The sequence below is a fragment of the Emydura macquarii genome, unplaced genomic scaffold, assembly GCF_026122565.2.
Source record: "Emydura macquarii macquarii isolate MOO-44397 ecotype Brisbane River unplaced genomic scaffold, CSIRO-AGI_Emac_v2 contig_2768, whole genome shotgun sequence".
Lineage (NCBI taxonomy): Eukaryota > Metazoa > Chordata > Testudines > Chelidae > Emydura > Emydura macquarii.
The window spans coordinates 1,088,565-1,104,419 of NW_027132905.1; the positions used below are offsets into that span (position 1 = coordinate 1,088,565).

Sequence of the window (15,855 nt, forward strand, 5' to 3'; positions counted from 1 at the left end):
GGCAGGGACTATCTCTTTTGTTGTGTGCATGTAGCGCCTAGCAGAACAGATCCTTGAACCCTGCCTGGGGCCTCCAGATGACACCTCAGTACAAACAGTAATAACAATAATCAGAAGCAATACAATTCTCATACCTGCCAGCCATCGCTTTATAATAGGCAAAGATCTGATCTGCCAACTTGTATACAAACTGATCAAAACACAAGTTCACCTGACAGAGAAAGAAATATGCATCACAAGGGTGTAAACAACATAGGAGAAACAGGCTTTTAGGACAAGTGTGAGTGTGCGCATGTGGGTGCAAGAGAGAAAAACCCTGTTTTATATAACACTATCAGTAACAAAGCACTTTCCACTTGATTTCCCATCACCTAGCAGTGGGGTTTCCACACTCTCATGATAAAGGAATGCAGACAACTGAGCATTTATGTTTCTTGCCTGTTATGAATCCTATGTAGAGTCCGCCTCTCCCATCCCCTGTCCCCTTTATTTCTCAATCTGAGCTGAGTGAAAAATCTGGCAAACAATCCTGAGTTGAACTGAAAAACAATTTTTTTGGTTTTTGTCGTTGAAACGAACCCCCCCCCCCCCCCCCAAAAAAAAATGCAGTTTGAGCTGAACGAACCATTTCGAATGGCATTTCAAAACAAAATGTCAAAACAGAGTGTTTCAAAAATGTTGGAAACGTTTCGACATTTACGGGAAAAACCCCGACCAGACACAACAATTCCCATTCAAATTTGTGAACAGTTTTGAGGCTGTGAAAAATGCATTTTCTGGCAAATTTACTATTTGCTGAAAAAACGTTGCCCAGCTCAGCTCTCCATGTCTTTTGTGGCCTCTTTCCTCACTGACGTCTCATGAACGCTTTGGCCATCACTTAGACTGTACACACCCCAGATGTGAATATTTTGCTTCCACTGGATCTGTATGGAACTGATTGCCAGACTGGGCCCTCGGTCTGCAGGACCACAAAGGTTCCTTTGGAAATTTGTGATCTTCTCTTGAATATTTCTCAGTATCTTTCTTTTTTTAGGGGACGCCTCTAATTAATTCACTGAAAAACTGGTCTGCTCAGTCAAACAGGACATGTCTATGAACCAAAATGGAGCTCTTCATTCATAGCATAGTCAGATAAATAAAGGAGAACAGAACTTACTTCAGCTTCAATTTCATCGTATAGGAACTGCTTTTTAAACTTGGTCAAGGCATAATATGCGCTGTCGTTGTATAGGTCTAAGGGATACAGCACATACCTGAGAGGAAGAAAACAGATCACGTTCGAGTCATAATGTCATAAAATGCATGGCCAGAAGGGACCGCCTCATTATCTAGCCTGACCTCCTATAACCCACAGGGCACCAACCCACCCAGCACCCGCACACTAAACCCAACAACCGCAAACACCAAAGTACTGCAGCCCACAGGAGACCACACTCTGATGTGCCGCAGGCAGAGAACAGGAGGGACCGAGGTGTGTGGTGGCAAGGCCCCCGCAGTGGCTGAGTGAGAGACAGCCAGATAATCCCGGCCAGTGACTCACACCCACACAAAACCCCCGAGGTCACTGCCAATCAGACCTGGGGGGATATTTCTTCCCGATCCCCCATTTCACGACGAGTGTGACGTTAACCCTGCACAGGGCACCAGAACAAGGCATATTCCCCATTCACAACCGCTCCAGCCCCGCGAGGACCATTGGAATGGAGAATTCTCCCACCTCGCTCCTTTCGGCTCCACCTACTCCGGCTCCTGAAACTGCCCCCACGCTCCCTAGCTCACACTTGCTGGAAGCAGCTAGAGGAGAGCTGGCTTCCTGCTAGCCGAGGATCCCCCCGCATCCCGATCCAGGCCAGGACATTCCTTGTCTGCCCTTAAAGAAACTTCTGTGCATCTCTAGCTTTGCAAAGGGCCCTTCATGTACACAGCACCTGCCCCGAGAGTGGAAAACAATTTATTTCACAGGGAAGCAGTTATAATGTATAATACGTGGCATAAGAGTTACTACTATTTATTATTCATTTTACCATAGCCCCAGCCATGGGCCAGGATGCCACTGTGCTAGGCGCTGTATGAACAAAACAAAAGGACAGGTCGCACACAACGGTATCACAAAGTCACACACGTACTCTGTTACTTATTACGATCCTCTTATAAAACTTCTGTCCCCTAGGATAAACGCCTGAGGGCCCTGAGGTCCGGCTAATAAACCCACCCACAGCCACCCTTCGGCTCTTACTCCATCATGGAGGGTTCCTTGGTTTCCAGGATGTGGTCCGTGAGAATCCAGGGCATGGACATCTCGATGGGGAACTGGATCCGACGGCCCATGGTCAGTTCCAGAAAGAATTCTCGGAACCAGAGCTGGGATAGGTCACAGCACTGCTGCAGGGCTTCTGGAAACAGAAAGGATGTTCCCCCCCACACCGGGAGGGCACGGAGTTTACTGTCTGCAAGAGAACTAGGGGAAACAGACAGCAAAGGGCAGGCCCTGTGGGCCTGACACAGCGTTTATTTTACACGTGGTTTAGCTAGGCTATTCCATCACGGTTCTTAAAGCACACCTGTCACCGCAGTACCCGCGCGCCTTCAGGGTAAGAGAAAGAAAGGATTATTGTCATCACTTTATAACTGCGGCACTGTGGCTCAGGGAGATCAAGTGACTTGGCCAAGGTCACGCAGGGAGTTTGTGGCAGAGCCAGGAGAGGCCAGAGCCTTAACCACAAGACCACCCCTTGTTTGCCAGTGCTACAGCATGGACTCATCATGTCAGGGGTGGGCAAGGTCTGGTAACACGCCTGAAATCAGACCCAAGTGCAACCATTTGAACCAATGTAAAATCTGCCGGCTAGGCCATTCTCGAGGCGAGGCGGCCCCTTGCGCCAGGCTGCCTATGTCTGTCCCACTGTGCAGCACAACCTGAGAGGGCAGGGTGCGCGTCCACCTCTGCTCTGATCTCACCACTGATGTTGAGAAGGTGAGTGAAGAAGAAGGACTGCTTGTGGAACTCCTCAATGGCCAGGACTATCGGCCCATCCAAGCTGCTCCGCAGCGTCTTCTTCGAGCCGCTCTTGTCCGCGATGAGTGACTCCAGCATGGTCCGCACCATGTAAAGCTTTAAAAAACACATCCTCATCTTTACTGATGCAGCGGCACACAGTGCTCCACAGACAAAACACACCCTGGCCGAGGAGTTTCCACCCCATGGCTGGATCCAGTAGGCTGCTTCCATCATTAATGAGATACCCAGAAAGAAGATGGCCCTAGCATATACTGTAGGACAAGCTATGCAACAACGGGAGCTATCTGCGTAAGACATAGGCAAAGACTTTGGAAAAGAGAAGACTCCGAGGACCAGCAGCTGACTCCCAGAATGGGTCGCCGCTGGATGGCTTTATGGTCTTAGGGCTCTCTGAAGAAGTGGAAAAGGTTTCCGTACCTGTGTGCTCGACGGACCTACGGCTCGCCGAGGGACCTTAATATCGAATCCGCCTTTGGGATCCTTCTCGCCTCTCAGGCAGGGGTCGTTGGGGGGCTCCCGACCTCCCTCCCAGTCACAGATTGTCTTCCGAATTGCCTGAAGGACGCTGGGATGGCAACAGCAAAATGTTTAAACGCGCCTTTAATTTAAGGAGGAAATACCCAACGCCCTGATCATAGGAGGAGGGGAAAACACACGTGCAGGGACACGGGGTGGGTTGGCTATTTGCACTGGCTAGTTTTGGGAAGGTGGCTCGCAAGGGCTAGACTGCAGCCACCGGTTGGTTACGGGTGCATAGGTCACAAGGGGGTGTTGCTCACGAGTGCCGGGCAGGGTGCTCTGGGCGCAGCGTCTGGCTGGTCGCTGAGGGCCGCTCATGGGGGTTGGGCTGCAGACAGGAATGCACTATATATATATATGCTTTAAGTTACACTGTGGGCCAGGGAGCCCCACCTGATTAGGACGTTCTTCTTCTTCCTGACTGCTTGTCGCAATGGCTCCCGGAGGGTCACCTGGGCAAAGTCCTGCAGAGCTGCATAAATAGTGTTTCTGATGGCCTGGTTAAAGACACTCTCCATCCGGCCCATCAGCACTTGCAGACCCTTGATCATGGCAATCACCTGAGTAAAAGGAATAAAACTAGGCATGTTTCCTTTCCTTTCTTGTGTGCGTAGAGAGAACTCCGGCGGCAAAGGAAGGATTATTATCTCTGTTTTCCAGGTGGGGAGCTGAGATCAAGAGAGATGAAGCCTGGGATTGTGAAGGGAGTTAAGTGCCCAACTCCTCTTGAATGTCGGTGGGGAACTGGATATCTTATGCCCCTAGACGGCTTTGAAAATCCCAGACTAAGTGATTTGCCCAAGGTCACACAAGGAGTCTATGGCAGAGCCGGGAATTGGACCCAGTTCTTCAGCCTACTGCCTTAGCCAGGAGGCCATCCTTCCTTTTGAGGGCTACCCATCCCTTGGGACAAAACCAGCCACTCTTCTTAGCACCTACCTCCACAAAGGCAAACTTCTCCTCGCTGGTGTAGTTATACCGGGTGGCTCTCTCGTACTCCTCAGCGGTGCCTGGACAATCTTTGTTACAGAACTTATCGGTGGGGTGCACCAGCTTCCAAGAATACTGGAAGGAAAAAAGAAATCCAGGGCCATTAGTAAAGAATACAGCTGGGCAGACTGACAGAGAGCTTTCCGGCATTTTAGAGAAACACTCCCTCGCCTCCATTACTGCTTTTTAGGGATAATAATTGCTTTGGGATGCTTGAAAACAAGCTGTTTCCAGATCTCATTATTCCGCTGTGATGTGCTAGCACTTCGCTTTGTTTATTGTAGGGTTGCTACTGAGTTCTGGGCCACTGACATTCATTTCTTGTACTTTTCTAACATCAGTCTGACCCTTCATGTTTATTCCTCAAATTCTCAATAAAGCAGCCGTCAGCATCTCCCTCCTTTTAGAAATCATCAAAAAGAAGTCAAATTTTGAAATGTAAATGAAAAGTTTTGAATGTCAGTGAAAGTCGTGTTAAAAAAAGGTGACACGTGTTTACATTGTTCACTGGCCATGAAACAGCCCCAGCCACCCTGGCAAGCACCTCGTGGGGATGTTACCCTCGTTGCTACTCACTACTTCCATGACGTGGGCACTCCACTTGGATAGCAGCTGCAGGCCCCGTAAAGCCAAGTCGAAGAGCTCCCTGTATTCTTCATCTGACTTCTGGCTGTCCAGCCCCGAGCCGGTGACCACCTGCAGATCCCCCCACAGTAGCACAATCAGTCAGACACCCAATACCACGCTCTCCAGCCAGGACTGCACCCCACGGAACGGGAGATCTAGCTTCCCCGATTAAATTAATTTCATGCAATTTTATAAACCAAGCCAAAAATGCAGTGGGCAGCGTATCCTGCCCAGGAAAAGCAAACCATTGTTACAATCCTGGCTCGACATAGCTCTTAGTAAGTGCACAAGCAGCGCATTTCCTACAGACCTGGGATTCAGTTGAGTCTCTCCTGTAAAATAAGAAAAAACCCAACTCCTCTCTCATCATCCCAGTGCCTCAGGGATTTCCCTGAGATGCCCCAAATATAAGCCAGCTCTTTGTGAACCCCTTCATTTAGATTTAAATAACAACAACAGAAAAGCACCCATGCACAAAGGTCCAGGCACCCTAAGAATTAGATAATCACCAATGATGACCCAGAGGCAATTAATCATCACAGGCAAATATGAATGGACTCAATCAGCCAATAAATCAATACAGGCCCTTTCGTCTCTGCCACGAATCTTCCTCCAAAGCCCTGGCAGGGTTTATTTCAATTTAAATAATAAAAAACCCACCTGTGCAAAGCTCTACGTGCCCTGATACATGAGGTTGGGTGCAATGTCATTCCTATGCACTGTATTTTCACTATTCTGTACTGTAACAAAGAGAGCGGTGGCTGCTGCAGTATGCCCGGTAGCTCATCCAGTTCAGGTTATTTTGGACCCGCTAGGGGAGGGGTTACATTTCTTGCGTCTGCTGCTGACTTTAGCGGTGCCACTCACATCTCTCTCTCCCTTCCTGGCACATGGATGTGACCTGCTGTACCTCTCACTGGACTCTTTCTTTCCCCGGGGGATGCCCGCTGTCTGAGGCTGCCCGCAGCGCCTGCTCTCCACACTCACCTCGCTGTTGCTGTAGCGGGCCAGCTCCGAGATGAAGCGGATGTGGTCGTCTCGGATCTGGACCATCTGCTCGCAGATGTTGTACTGGGGACTGATGCTGCTCTGCGTGCACGTCCACCTGGGCAGAAAAGCAGCCTCTTGAGCTGGGAGGGCCAGAGTCCGCCCTCAGGCACCTCCGTCCCTCGGCGCTGCGAAAGCCTGACACCTTCAGAGCGTCAGGACTCAGCGTGCACCGGTTCTCGCCCTCATCTCACCCGCAGACGTTGGACAAAGTGTATGTGTGGTGCACAGTCTTTCTCCGTCCAGAGGCTGTTTTACGTAGGGTTCTCACCTACCCCTTCTGCCAGGACAACCCGCCTGCAATTCAGCCCTTCACCCTCTTAATGCAGCTGGACGTGTTGTACTTACCTTCCGGCCGTGGAGAGAGGTGGACAGACAGCCATCTCCTAGACTGCTATCCATGCTGCTGAATGGGGAGTCCTCAGGGAATGAATAAGAGCAACACAGGCTGTGCATCGCCCAGTCCCTAGCTCCCAATAGTCAGGGTAACCATCTCTGGACAATATCATCCTGTGAGCCCAGCCTGGAAGGGCCGGGTGGTGTTTTCTACCACAACTGGGGAAGTACCACTGCAGTGGATAACAAGGAAAGGGGCTTCTCTCTTGCTCGTCTTTTGGTCCTGGATTATATTCCCACCCCAACAAATGAACCTGTACATAATTTAACATGCAGAGAACAATCTGTTGGGCTGGATTGTCATTTGCACAGAGGCCCTTTTATACCATTCGGGCAGCATTAACAGGCCTTAGAGGGCCGGCAATGGCTCCTTGACATGGCCGGTATAAAAGAGTATCCGTGTAAATGAGAACTAAGTTAATTCAATGAATTTAGCCCCCTTATTCCTGACCAGGAAGTATCCAGGCTTGGAACTATTGCAGAAATGTGTTTTGCAAACAAACGTCAGCCCGTGGGATTCTCATGAACTACTCGCCACGGCGACTGCTTTGAGCATGCGGAATTCACTCTTCGTGCTGCATGACCGGCTGCGGTAAAACACAAGGTGTTGTTTCTGCTCCGTGACTGGACGCCTGACACCTGGCTGCACAGGAGACAGATTTGAACAGGTTGCTTGTGGTGGGAACGTTCCCAGGACCCTTTATCCACACATGCTCCTGGCGGCTGACGTTCTGTTAGGTGCTGGACCGTGCTATCCCTGAATCCCAATATTCAGCTCTTACCCATTCAGTGTCCTGTGCCTGCTACATGTAATGTAGTCCATAGTGGAGAAATAAAATGCCGCGCAAGGAAAATACAATTAATGCCATCTGGAGGGGAGGAGGGGGAGGAAGGGACAGACAAGGGGAAAATGCAAGTCTAAAAGGAAGTGTAGGGAATAAAGGTGTTCCAGGACTCCATTGTGCAAGCGGAATATAAATTGGCGATGGAGATGAAACACTGTGTGTAATTTCCTAGCCCAATGAAAAGAGAGTTCGGATGGAGACTGCTCTCATTATCCGACAATTGAAGAGGAACTTGGATAGCTATAATGGATGGATCAGGGGCCGAGTACCTTTTGATTTCTGAGGCCCCAGTTCAAGTTAACCTCGAGGAGAGAAATGAACTGAGTTTGAAGCATTTAGCTCGTTTTATGCAGACGTGAGTCCACTTCACAACAACCAGCAGCGGCAGCTTCAGACAGTGGCCAGTGTTGGTTTAGGTCACTTCAAGGACTGAACCAATGCTGAAGACGCCCCTGAGGACAGTGCAGACACAAAAGGAGCACATTTTTGTATTGCTTTTCTGTTATTTGGTCCCACAGATGAACCCTTACAGCTCCTGGCAAGCCAGATGGATAGCAGGGACAACAGGCAGGCTTATCTCAGCCAGGCATTGCTAGTGTGCCCCCTGTGCAATGTTGTAAATGCACCTTAATCCCATCCCAGACCAGGGAGACCCACATCCATCTCTCACTTTCTCTGGAGCAGTAACTGACACCTGCGCCACATTGTGCAGACAAGTGAGATTTTGTGTGTACGGGGTGTGACACCTGCACGCTCACTTCACATGCAAGCTGAACTGGATTTGAATCCAGATCCTAGACTATTTTACAAACCCACAGCACCCCGGAGCCCCCGGGAAAGAAACTGTTTGAGAAAAATGCTTCACTGCTTCCACTGGAAAAGATGCCCTGATTATTGCACAGATAGAAGCCAGTGCTGTGGTCATGCTCTGGAGGATTTTGTACCCTGGATCAAAAATGCGGATTAAAATCTACCCAGAGCAAGCACACATCACTCACATTCACCCAGCTGCACGCCAGCCTGTGCCTCTGAACGCCCATACACCCGTCCCAGGAACACGCACACTTGCATTCGCAGCGACCCACCCAGGCAAGCACACGTGCAGGCAGGCAGCCACATGCCACCACTCCTGGGTGCATTCTCACTCGTGTGCTAAACTCACAGCCTCCCAGGCACACTCACCGACGACTGTGATTGTGAGCACACACTTATATGTTCACAGATTCACTTTCCTACACACACACACGGGTGACTGACTGTACACACACACATACACACACACACGTATGCACGCCTGCAGGAACGACCTGTCTCACACACATGCACACACATATATATGCCTGCACAGACAACTGGCCTGCATTCAGGCACACTCACTCCTGTGTGTTCATGCCCCACCATCCAGCTACTTGGACACACAGAGCCAGCCACAAACAGACCTCACGCACCAGAGAAGGAGTGTTGCAACACCCTCTTCTCTCCAGACACATGGAAGCCAAGAGACATTACGGCAGGCACTCACTTGGATTTGTTTTCCTCATAGTGAGCACTGGTCTTAATGTATCTGGCCAGTTCTATCTGCATATCGCCGAATAAAGGGACCACCTGCAGCTGCTGGAAAAGAAAACATAAGACGGTTGAAACATGGCCGAGGTTTCCTTTCGCTGGAGAGCAACACAAAAGGACACGAGAAGGCATCCTATGGCCCCCGAGGGGTCAGGCAGTCGAGGGGGAGGTGCACACCAGGACCCACAGTCATCCCAGATGTAGAAAAGGACGGGAAACGAATGCCAGGCTTTTTTACATAGGGAGAATCCTCCCGCAAAGACCTCTGCACCCCCCGGCTTTGGTGATACCCTGTTTATTGCTCAACAAGGGACAATGCCACATCTCCAGCCCCCGGGAGTGCCGAGGCAGCGGGCAGCAGCGGCAGCTGTTGGAGAGAGAAAAGTGTATTTATAGCACAGATAAATACATGACCCTAAACAACTCGCCCTGTCCCTACCCTACCCCACAACGAGAAAGAAAGCGGTGAGCTAGCATTCAGGGCTCCTGCCGCCTCAAAACCGGGCAGGGATACAGCATCCCTGTCAGGTCCCTGCTACTGCAGGGGCCTCAGGCCTCAGTGGCACCTCTGTCTTGCCTCTTCTCTGCCCACGGCCCTCAACAGTTTAGCCTCCTGAGGACCAAAATGCTCTAGTCTAGCCCTAGTTATTGGGCCCAACACAGGGGTAACTGGGTGACGTTTAATGGCCTGTGTTATACAGGAGGTCAGACTGGACGGTCTAACGATCCCTCCTGGCCTGAACATCTCTGAAGCCTGCAGGAAGAGTCCCAGGGAGAACAGTGGAGAATGGCTTCCTGGTGCATCTCATGAGGGAAACTGTCTTCCCAGGCCCCGACAATGAGCACAAAAGTTCAGTGGCCCAGGAGTTTTCCCTCCTACTGAAAACAGGGATTTTCTTCCCATCAGAAAGCCGTCCTCTGAGGCACTGTTGGGTCCAAAGCATTTGATTTTCTCTAGTCCCGGCGATTCAGTTGTCCTGCTGACTGGTGCATGGGGCAATGACTTTAGTGTCCTCTAACGTGGGCAGGTGAAGGTGTCTGGCTTGGTGCCTGCACTGCCAGGGTTGGCATTATTCCTCGCTAGCTTTGATGTGAGACTGGCTAAAGGGCGGCTGAGGAGGCGACCCAAAACAGACCAATGAAGTCTCAGGGGGGGCTGCAGTCTGGACAGGTTTTAATCTAAGCTTAAAAAGCAACCCCAAACCACAGCAGTGCTTTTACTGTTCTCAAGGCAGGGCTGTTGTTACTTCCTGTGTTATTTTCTTGGATTAGCTTGAGTGCTGGGTTTGTAAAGTTGTCAGCAGCGACCCACAGTGGCTCCTCTAGGGACCGTTTCAAAGACAAGGCCATTTCCCTCACGTGCTCAAGATCCTGGCCAATTAGCTGGAGATTTAGTTGGAAAGACAGAAGCTATTGCCAACGGCAGAGTGGGTTGCCTCTCCATCTGGGAGGTGAAGATGCACAGTGATGTCTAAGCGACAGAGGCAGCAAATGGTGCGAGTGGAAACGAAGCTGTAATAACCACAGCTTTTCAGTACAAAGACAGATATTTTACTTTCACTGAGGGGACTAGCTGAAAATCTGTTCTTCTCTAACACTCCTGCAAACAACGCAGAGCGCTTCACAACCATCAAACCAGTCTGAAATGCCCTGAAATGACCAAGCTCTGTAGATAACGGTGACGACTTGATTTAAACTGAGCCAAAGAATCAAGCCAACAAATATTAGAGGGCAAAGTGTCCAGATCACTCTAATAAATTTCCTTTGCAGTGGTGGTGGGTTGTGTAATTAAGCTCCTGGTGATTCGAGGATAGCTGGATGTCTCCTTCCACAGACTCCATAGATCAGCCAAACATTGCAAGTAAAATGCAAATCCAGTGAAGCATCTCCTACACTGGCATCCCCAGGGGTTTATAGGAATTGATGAGAGTGATAAGGCAGGAAATAGCAGCCCTATGTAAGAGGGCAAAATCCCAGATTCCTTTGTGATTTAGCAACATTCATCCATTAAGTACAAGGTGGGTTTTCATTTGTCAGTGGATGCAGCAGAAGTTGTTAATTGTACAGGGATCCCCCCCCCCCCCCCATTTTAAGAGGAAAATTAAGTCAACAGGACCCAATGGAAGAAAAGTTATTGGCAAAAGGACACAGTGGAAGGATTCGGCAAGAGGACTGGATGGAAAGTCACTGGGGCACAATACATTTCGTGAGGAAAACGTCCTTTCTTCTCCTCTTCATTGCTGCAGCCGCAACTATTCAATGCCAGATCTTACCATGTCTACTAGTGCTGATGTGACCCAAATCTGAAGGGCCAATTTATGGCTGGCCCTGAGCATGTGCGCAATGGGAGGCAGAAGATGCTCTCCTATGTAGGGGACAGCTGCAATCCAAGCCAGGGATTGCGGGCCCTGTGCTAAGGGCTAGGTAGTGGACTACCCAAAGAGGGAAAGGAGAGGCAGAATGAGGGCAGGGACTTGGTCCCTTGCTCTTTCTGCAGCAGCCAGTGGTATGGGTGGGCTCCCCGGCGTACATACAATGCCCCAGGAGGAAACCAGGTGGACTCAGGCAGAACTTGTCCAGGTGTTCCCATTTCACGCCCAGACCCTTTGCAACCCGCTCCCTAGGTGCAGCACGGCGTTCGGCTACAGGCCGGCCCAGAATGCAGGAAGTGAAATCGTTCCAGCAAAGCTTAGCATTAACTCTGCGTGGAACCTCTTGAGCCTTTTGAGGTGTAAGTTCAAGCCAACACAAGTTTCCGATTCCTGTTTTTCTCCTGCAGGGGCTCTAATTTACAGAGGAAATGAGGATGCCCAAAACAAGGCAAAAGGTTGTTTGGCTCCTTGGGTTCTGTCAGGTCAACGGTGGGGTAAAGAGAAAAGCAAAGCAAATCATTTACCTCAGAGACCATAATGAATGGGACTAGAATTTCATTAGGGCTTGAAAACCCTGTATTTCCCAAGCTAGTACTTATGACTATCAGAAATACGCTACCTGTTCACGCAGACTCGTTGCAATCCAACCGTCTCTGCCATTTTAAAAAGGATCTAGACCAAGTTCAGGATCCTTAGGCCTTTTTCTGAACTTTAAATGTTTTTGTAGTTCGTTTAAAAAATTACACCCGAGGGGTACGGATCATTAATTTACAACCATCTCAACCCCAACCAGCACAGGCCACTTACTTTGAAGAACTTGTCTATTTTGCTAAGATTGATTCTCTTCTTGGTATCCAGTTTGTAAATGTTGCTGACATTTCCGTCCATCAGATACAGACCAAAGCCCATCACCTGGAAGGACACGGAGACAACAGGAGAGGCTGGTGTCATTGTGATGAAATGGTAAATAGATAGCATAGGTCAGAAGGGAATTCCTTTGGATGTGGCATGAGAAGACACTATTTCAGGGTTTCAGTATCACAGCTCCGGCCAGGTAAAATTGGCAATGGGTGGGGTGGGGAAAGCAAATTTTTGTGAGAGGTTCCACCTGCTGACTGAACATCCAGTACATCCATTAAGTACCCTCTGGGCAAGCTGGGTTATGTTGTGGACCTTGTAAAGGGTCAAGAAGGAGAAAGCTGGTGGCGAGGAGAGACAGGGAGCAGAGGAAAGAGAGAAAGGAAGGAGATAAAAAAAAAAGAGAGAGGGTCTGTGGGAGGAAAGCAGAACGGACAGGAAGAACAATAAAGAGAGGAGAGAGAACAGGGAACAGACTGAGAGACGCCAGCCAGCAATCTACTGAAAGAGCCATAAAGGGACTAGTTACTGCGCCAGCAGCTGGGAACGCCATGGAGGCAGCACACTCAGCCCCCTGGCAGAGGAAACGCTTCAGAACATGCCTGAGCGACCCACATGTAGAGCTGTGTCCAGCTCTGCTCAGCAGGGCGGAACATCACGGGGCCCTGGAAGAGGAGAAGGAAAGGTAGGAAGTGGGGGGGGAGCCGTGGAGATCATGGATTCCCAGCTGAAGGAGCAAGGGAGGGAAGATGGCGAGTGAGCAGGACAGGAGCGAGATGGCTGTTGCAGAAGCATTGCTGTTCCTTGGAGAGGCTGCATCCTTGTCATTCTAAAGCGGGCTCTGCGTGCGTGCGTGCGTGCGTGCGTGCGTGGAGAGATCCCACACAAATCGGATACCACAAGAAAGGAAGGGAACCCAGGAAAGAATAGGGGGAGAAAAACCAATCTGGGAGCACAAAGCGATTTTTCCACTGCTAAGAAATGGACTAAAAGCAAAAGAAAGAGCGCATGAGTGCAGGAGGCACCTACCTTTAAGAGCATGTGCTTCTCACTGGGGGTCAGGTACATCTTGTTTTCGTAGTAATCCACACAGATGTTGACGATATCCGCCAGCAGCTCCTCGTAGCCAGGGATAACTTCCAGCTGCTGATGCAGACACTGAAACACCAAAACGCCCCGCCTTAATCACAAAGCGGAAGAAGGGCCAATAAGAGGAAGGTGGAAGAAACACTTGGAGGATGGAGGAGCAGGATTTTCACCCTGCAGTTTGCAGAATGACTCGGCCGCCTGTGCTCAGTTAAATGGTTAGTGGGGTTCTCAGTCATTCTGAACCTGCGTCGAAGGGTGCGAGAGGAGAACATCATCTACCAGCCTCATCTGAGGTAACTTCATCTGTACAGGAAACGTTAGCTCCCCTAGGGGACCGGGTCTGAGAAACAAACCCTCTTTCTCCAGCTCTCAGGAACAACACTCTCCCTTTAGACTGATTCTTCGAGTGTGGTCACCCAAGGACCAGGGGTAACAGCCAAACGTAAGACGGACGTGACAGGCAGAAGCGAAATGATCTGGCTCATTTCCACTCCGCTAGCGTCTCCTCTTGTCTTTGTGTCATGTTCTACCTCATCAGCACAAACCACGGAATCAGGAAGGAGCAATTTAGAAGCCCTTTTCTGCTCTGCAGCCCCAGTGATGGAGCGGCCATGTGGAACTCCTTTCGCAACAGACGTTGCCCGACCCAGCTCTATCTCTATTATACATTGGGCATGTCTCATCAGGAGAAAACTCAAGGCCTGGCTGCCCCCAGTAGGTGAAAACAGGCACTTCGGTGTGAGAGACTGAAGGGTAAATCTTCTACCAAAGAGACAACCTCATCTTGCGTCTTTTTTGAGCCCCACACCTTCTCTTTATCACTGAGAACTCTAAAGTCATCCCAGATGGTCTGTTAGCCGGAGGGAAGGCCTGATCCAAAGCCCATCGAAGTCAGTGGAAAGGCTCAATGAACAATGAACAACAGGACTGAACCTTAGCCCTTAGCCCTGCCAATGCAATCACGGCTCTCCTTCCCCACTTGGGAAGCAGACCCCTACCGGACAAAACTAAGTGGTAACATTGCTGAATAAGCGGTGGCAAAGAGAGGGAAGGAACGAGACCCACCTGTGTGATCCGGTTGTGGTTCGCCAGGAACATGGAGAGGTTCTGGGATTCCTGAATAGACTGAGGGTCAGCCATCTTCCTCAAAAACTGGGCAGCTCTAAAAGAAGGAGACCCTGTGTTATCCAGGGCTCTTTGTATCATGGGAACTCCCTCAGGGGAGTCAAATGAACACAGCAGTCAAGTAGTTTTAGCTCAGCACGTAGGTTAGGTAAGAAAAAAAGGACAAGTTTTACATCATTTAATAAAAGTGGAAACATTTTCATGGTTTTCTTTTAATTTTAAATGAAAACTGCCTTTTTATTTTAAATCAGAATAATACTTAGTCCTCACAGCGTCCCTCTTATCTATGAAACACTTTAAAATCTGAGTACGGTCCATCCTTCCTGGTTTATAGAGCAGGAGAGCGTGATACAGACAGAGTAAGTGAACATTTACCTCTACACACTGTAATGCAAGTCCATGGGGGATCGAGGACTAGAACTCAGACCACCTGACTCATAGCTGAGGGTTTTGATTTCTATACACCAAGGCCATCAGAAGATGCAGCTCTTACACTGTAGTCTTTGCAGGGCAGACACTGCAATCCTTTGACAGTGCCTGAGGACCCAGCATGTAAAGGTGACCGTGAACAGCCCAGTTTACTTTTACTGTCCAAGGTGAGCGAAGTGCTATTAATAAGCCGACAACATAAATGGTGAAAATCATAATAATTAATAGGTAGCGCTTCAGCACTTTTCATCCACTGCTCTCAAAGCGCTTTGCAAACGATCTCAATATCATTAGCCCCATTTCACAGATTAGGAAACTGAGGTTAGCTTTTTAAAATGTTATACCTTTAATACCCTACAGTATCGTTAGTAACACAAGTAAAGAATGTTTTGTTTAACTCTTTAACCTGACATGGCTGCCTTGCAGGTTGGTTGTCTCCTGCACTCTGGTCTCCTCTATTTTGCTAGACTGATGACTGGTTTGCATTCAATATATTCTGTAGTTTTAAGGGGAAAATGCCGCAAGGAACGAAATCCTTTATGGAAACTTATGCCACTAAAACTCTAACTAGATTCATGCAACTTCTAGGCTGATTCTTTGCATTTTCTTTTAGTTTAGCAGCCATCTGGCCCTGAACAGTATTTTAGCAGAAACTGTTAATCACCTGCAAAATAATCTGATTAGCTCTCTCTATCTAAACTCCTTATCTGGCCCCTATTACAGTAGTAGCTAAGCACCTCACAGTCTTTAATCTATGCTCCTGTGAGGTAGGGCAGTGCTATTGTCCCCATTTCACAGATGTGTGTGCACAGGCTAAGTGACTTGCCCAAGGTCATACGGGAAGTCTGTGGTGGAGGAGGAACTCAAACCCAAGGCTCTGGCTAGCATCCTAATCACTGGCTCATCTTTGCTCCTCATGCCCTGAGGAAGAAGCAAATGAGACACGGTCCTGGCCATCCGAAGCCTCCTC

General features: G+C 49.3%; 1 protein-coding gene across 1 annotated transcript in view; it reads right to left on the reverse strand.

The window, feature by feature from the left end:
• Window positions 1-15,855, reverse strand: part of CYFIP2 (cytoplasmic FMR1 interacting protein 2) — a 69,402-nt gene that overhangs the window by 36,443 nt on the left and 17,104 nt on the right. Inside the window, exons 7-19 of the mRNA XM_067567416.1 lie at window positions 14,397-14,493; window positions 13,272-13,400; window positions 12,192-12,296; window positions 8,969-9,060; window positions 6,146-6,263; window positions 5,108-5,227; window positions 4,481-4,606; window positions 3,935-4,101; window positions 3,440-3,587; window positions 2,962-3,115; window positions 2,240-2,396; window positions 1,160-1,256; window positions 135-211 (exon numbers count right to left, since the gene is read on the reverse strand). Coding sequence (XP_067423517.1) covers window positions 135-211; window positions 1,160-1,256; window positions 2,240-2,396; window positions 2,962-3,115; window positions 3,440-3,587; window positions 3,935-4,101; window positions 4,481-4,606; window positions 5,108-5,227; window positions 6,146-6,263; window positions 8,969-9,060; window positions 12,192-12,296; window positions 13,272-13,400; window positions 14,397-14,493 — 1,587 coding nt within the window. The remainder of the gene's footprint in view (window positions 1-134; window positions 212-1,159; window positions 1,257-2,239; window positions 2,397-2,961; window positions 3,116-3,439; window positions 3,588-3,934; window positions 4,102-4,480; window positions 4,607-5,107; window positions 5,228-6,145; window positions 6,264-8,968; window positions 9,061-12,191; window positions 12,297-13,271; window positions 13,401-14,396; window positions 14,494-15,855) is intronic.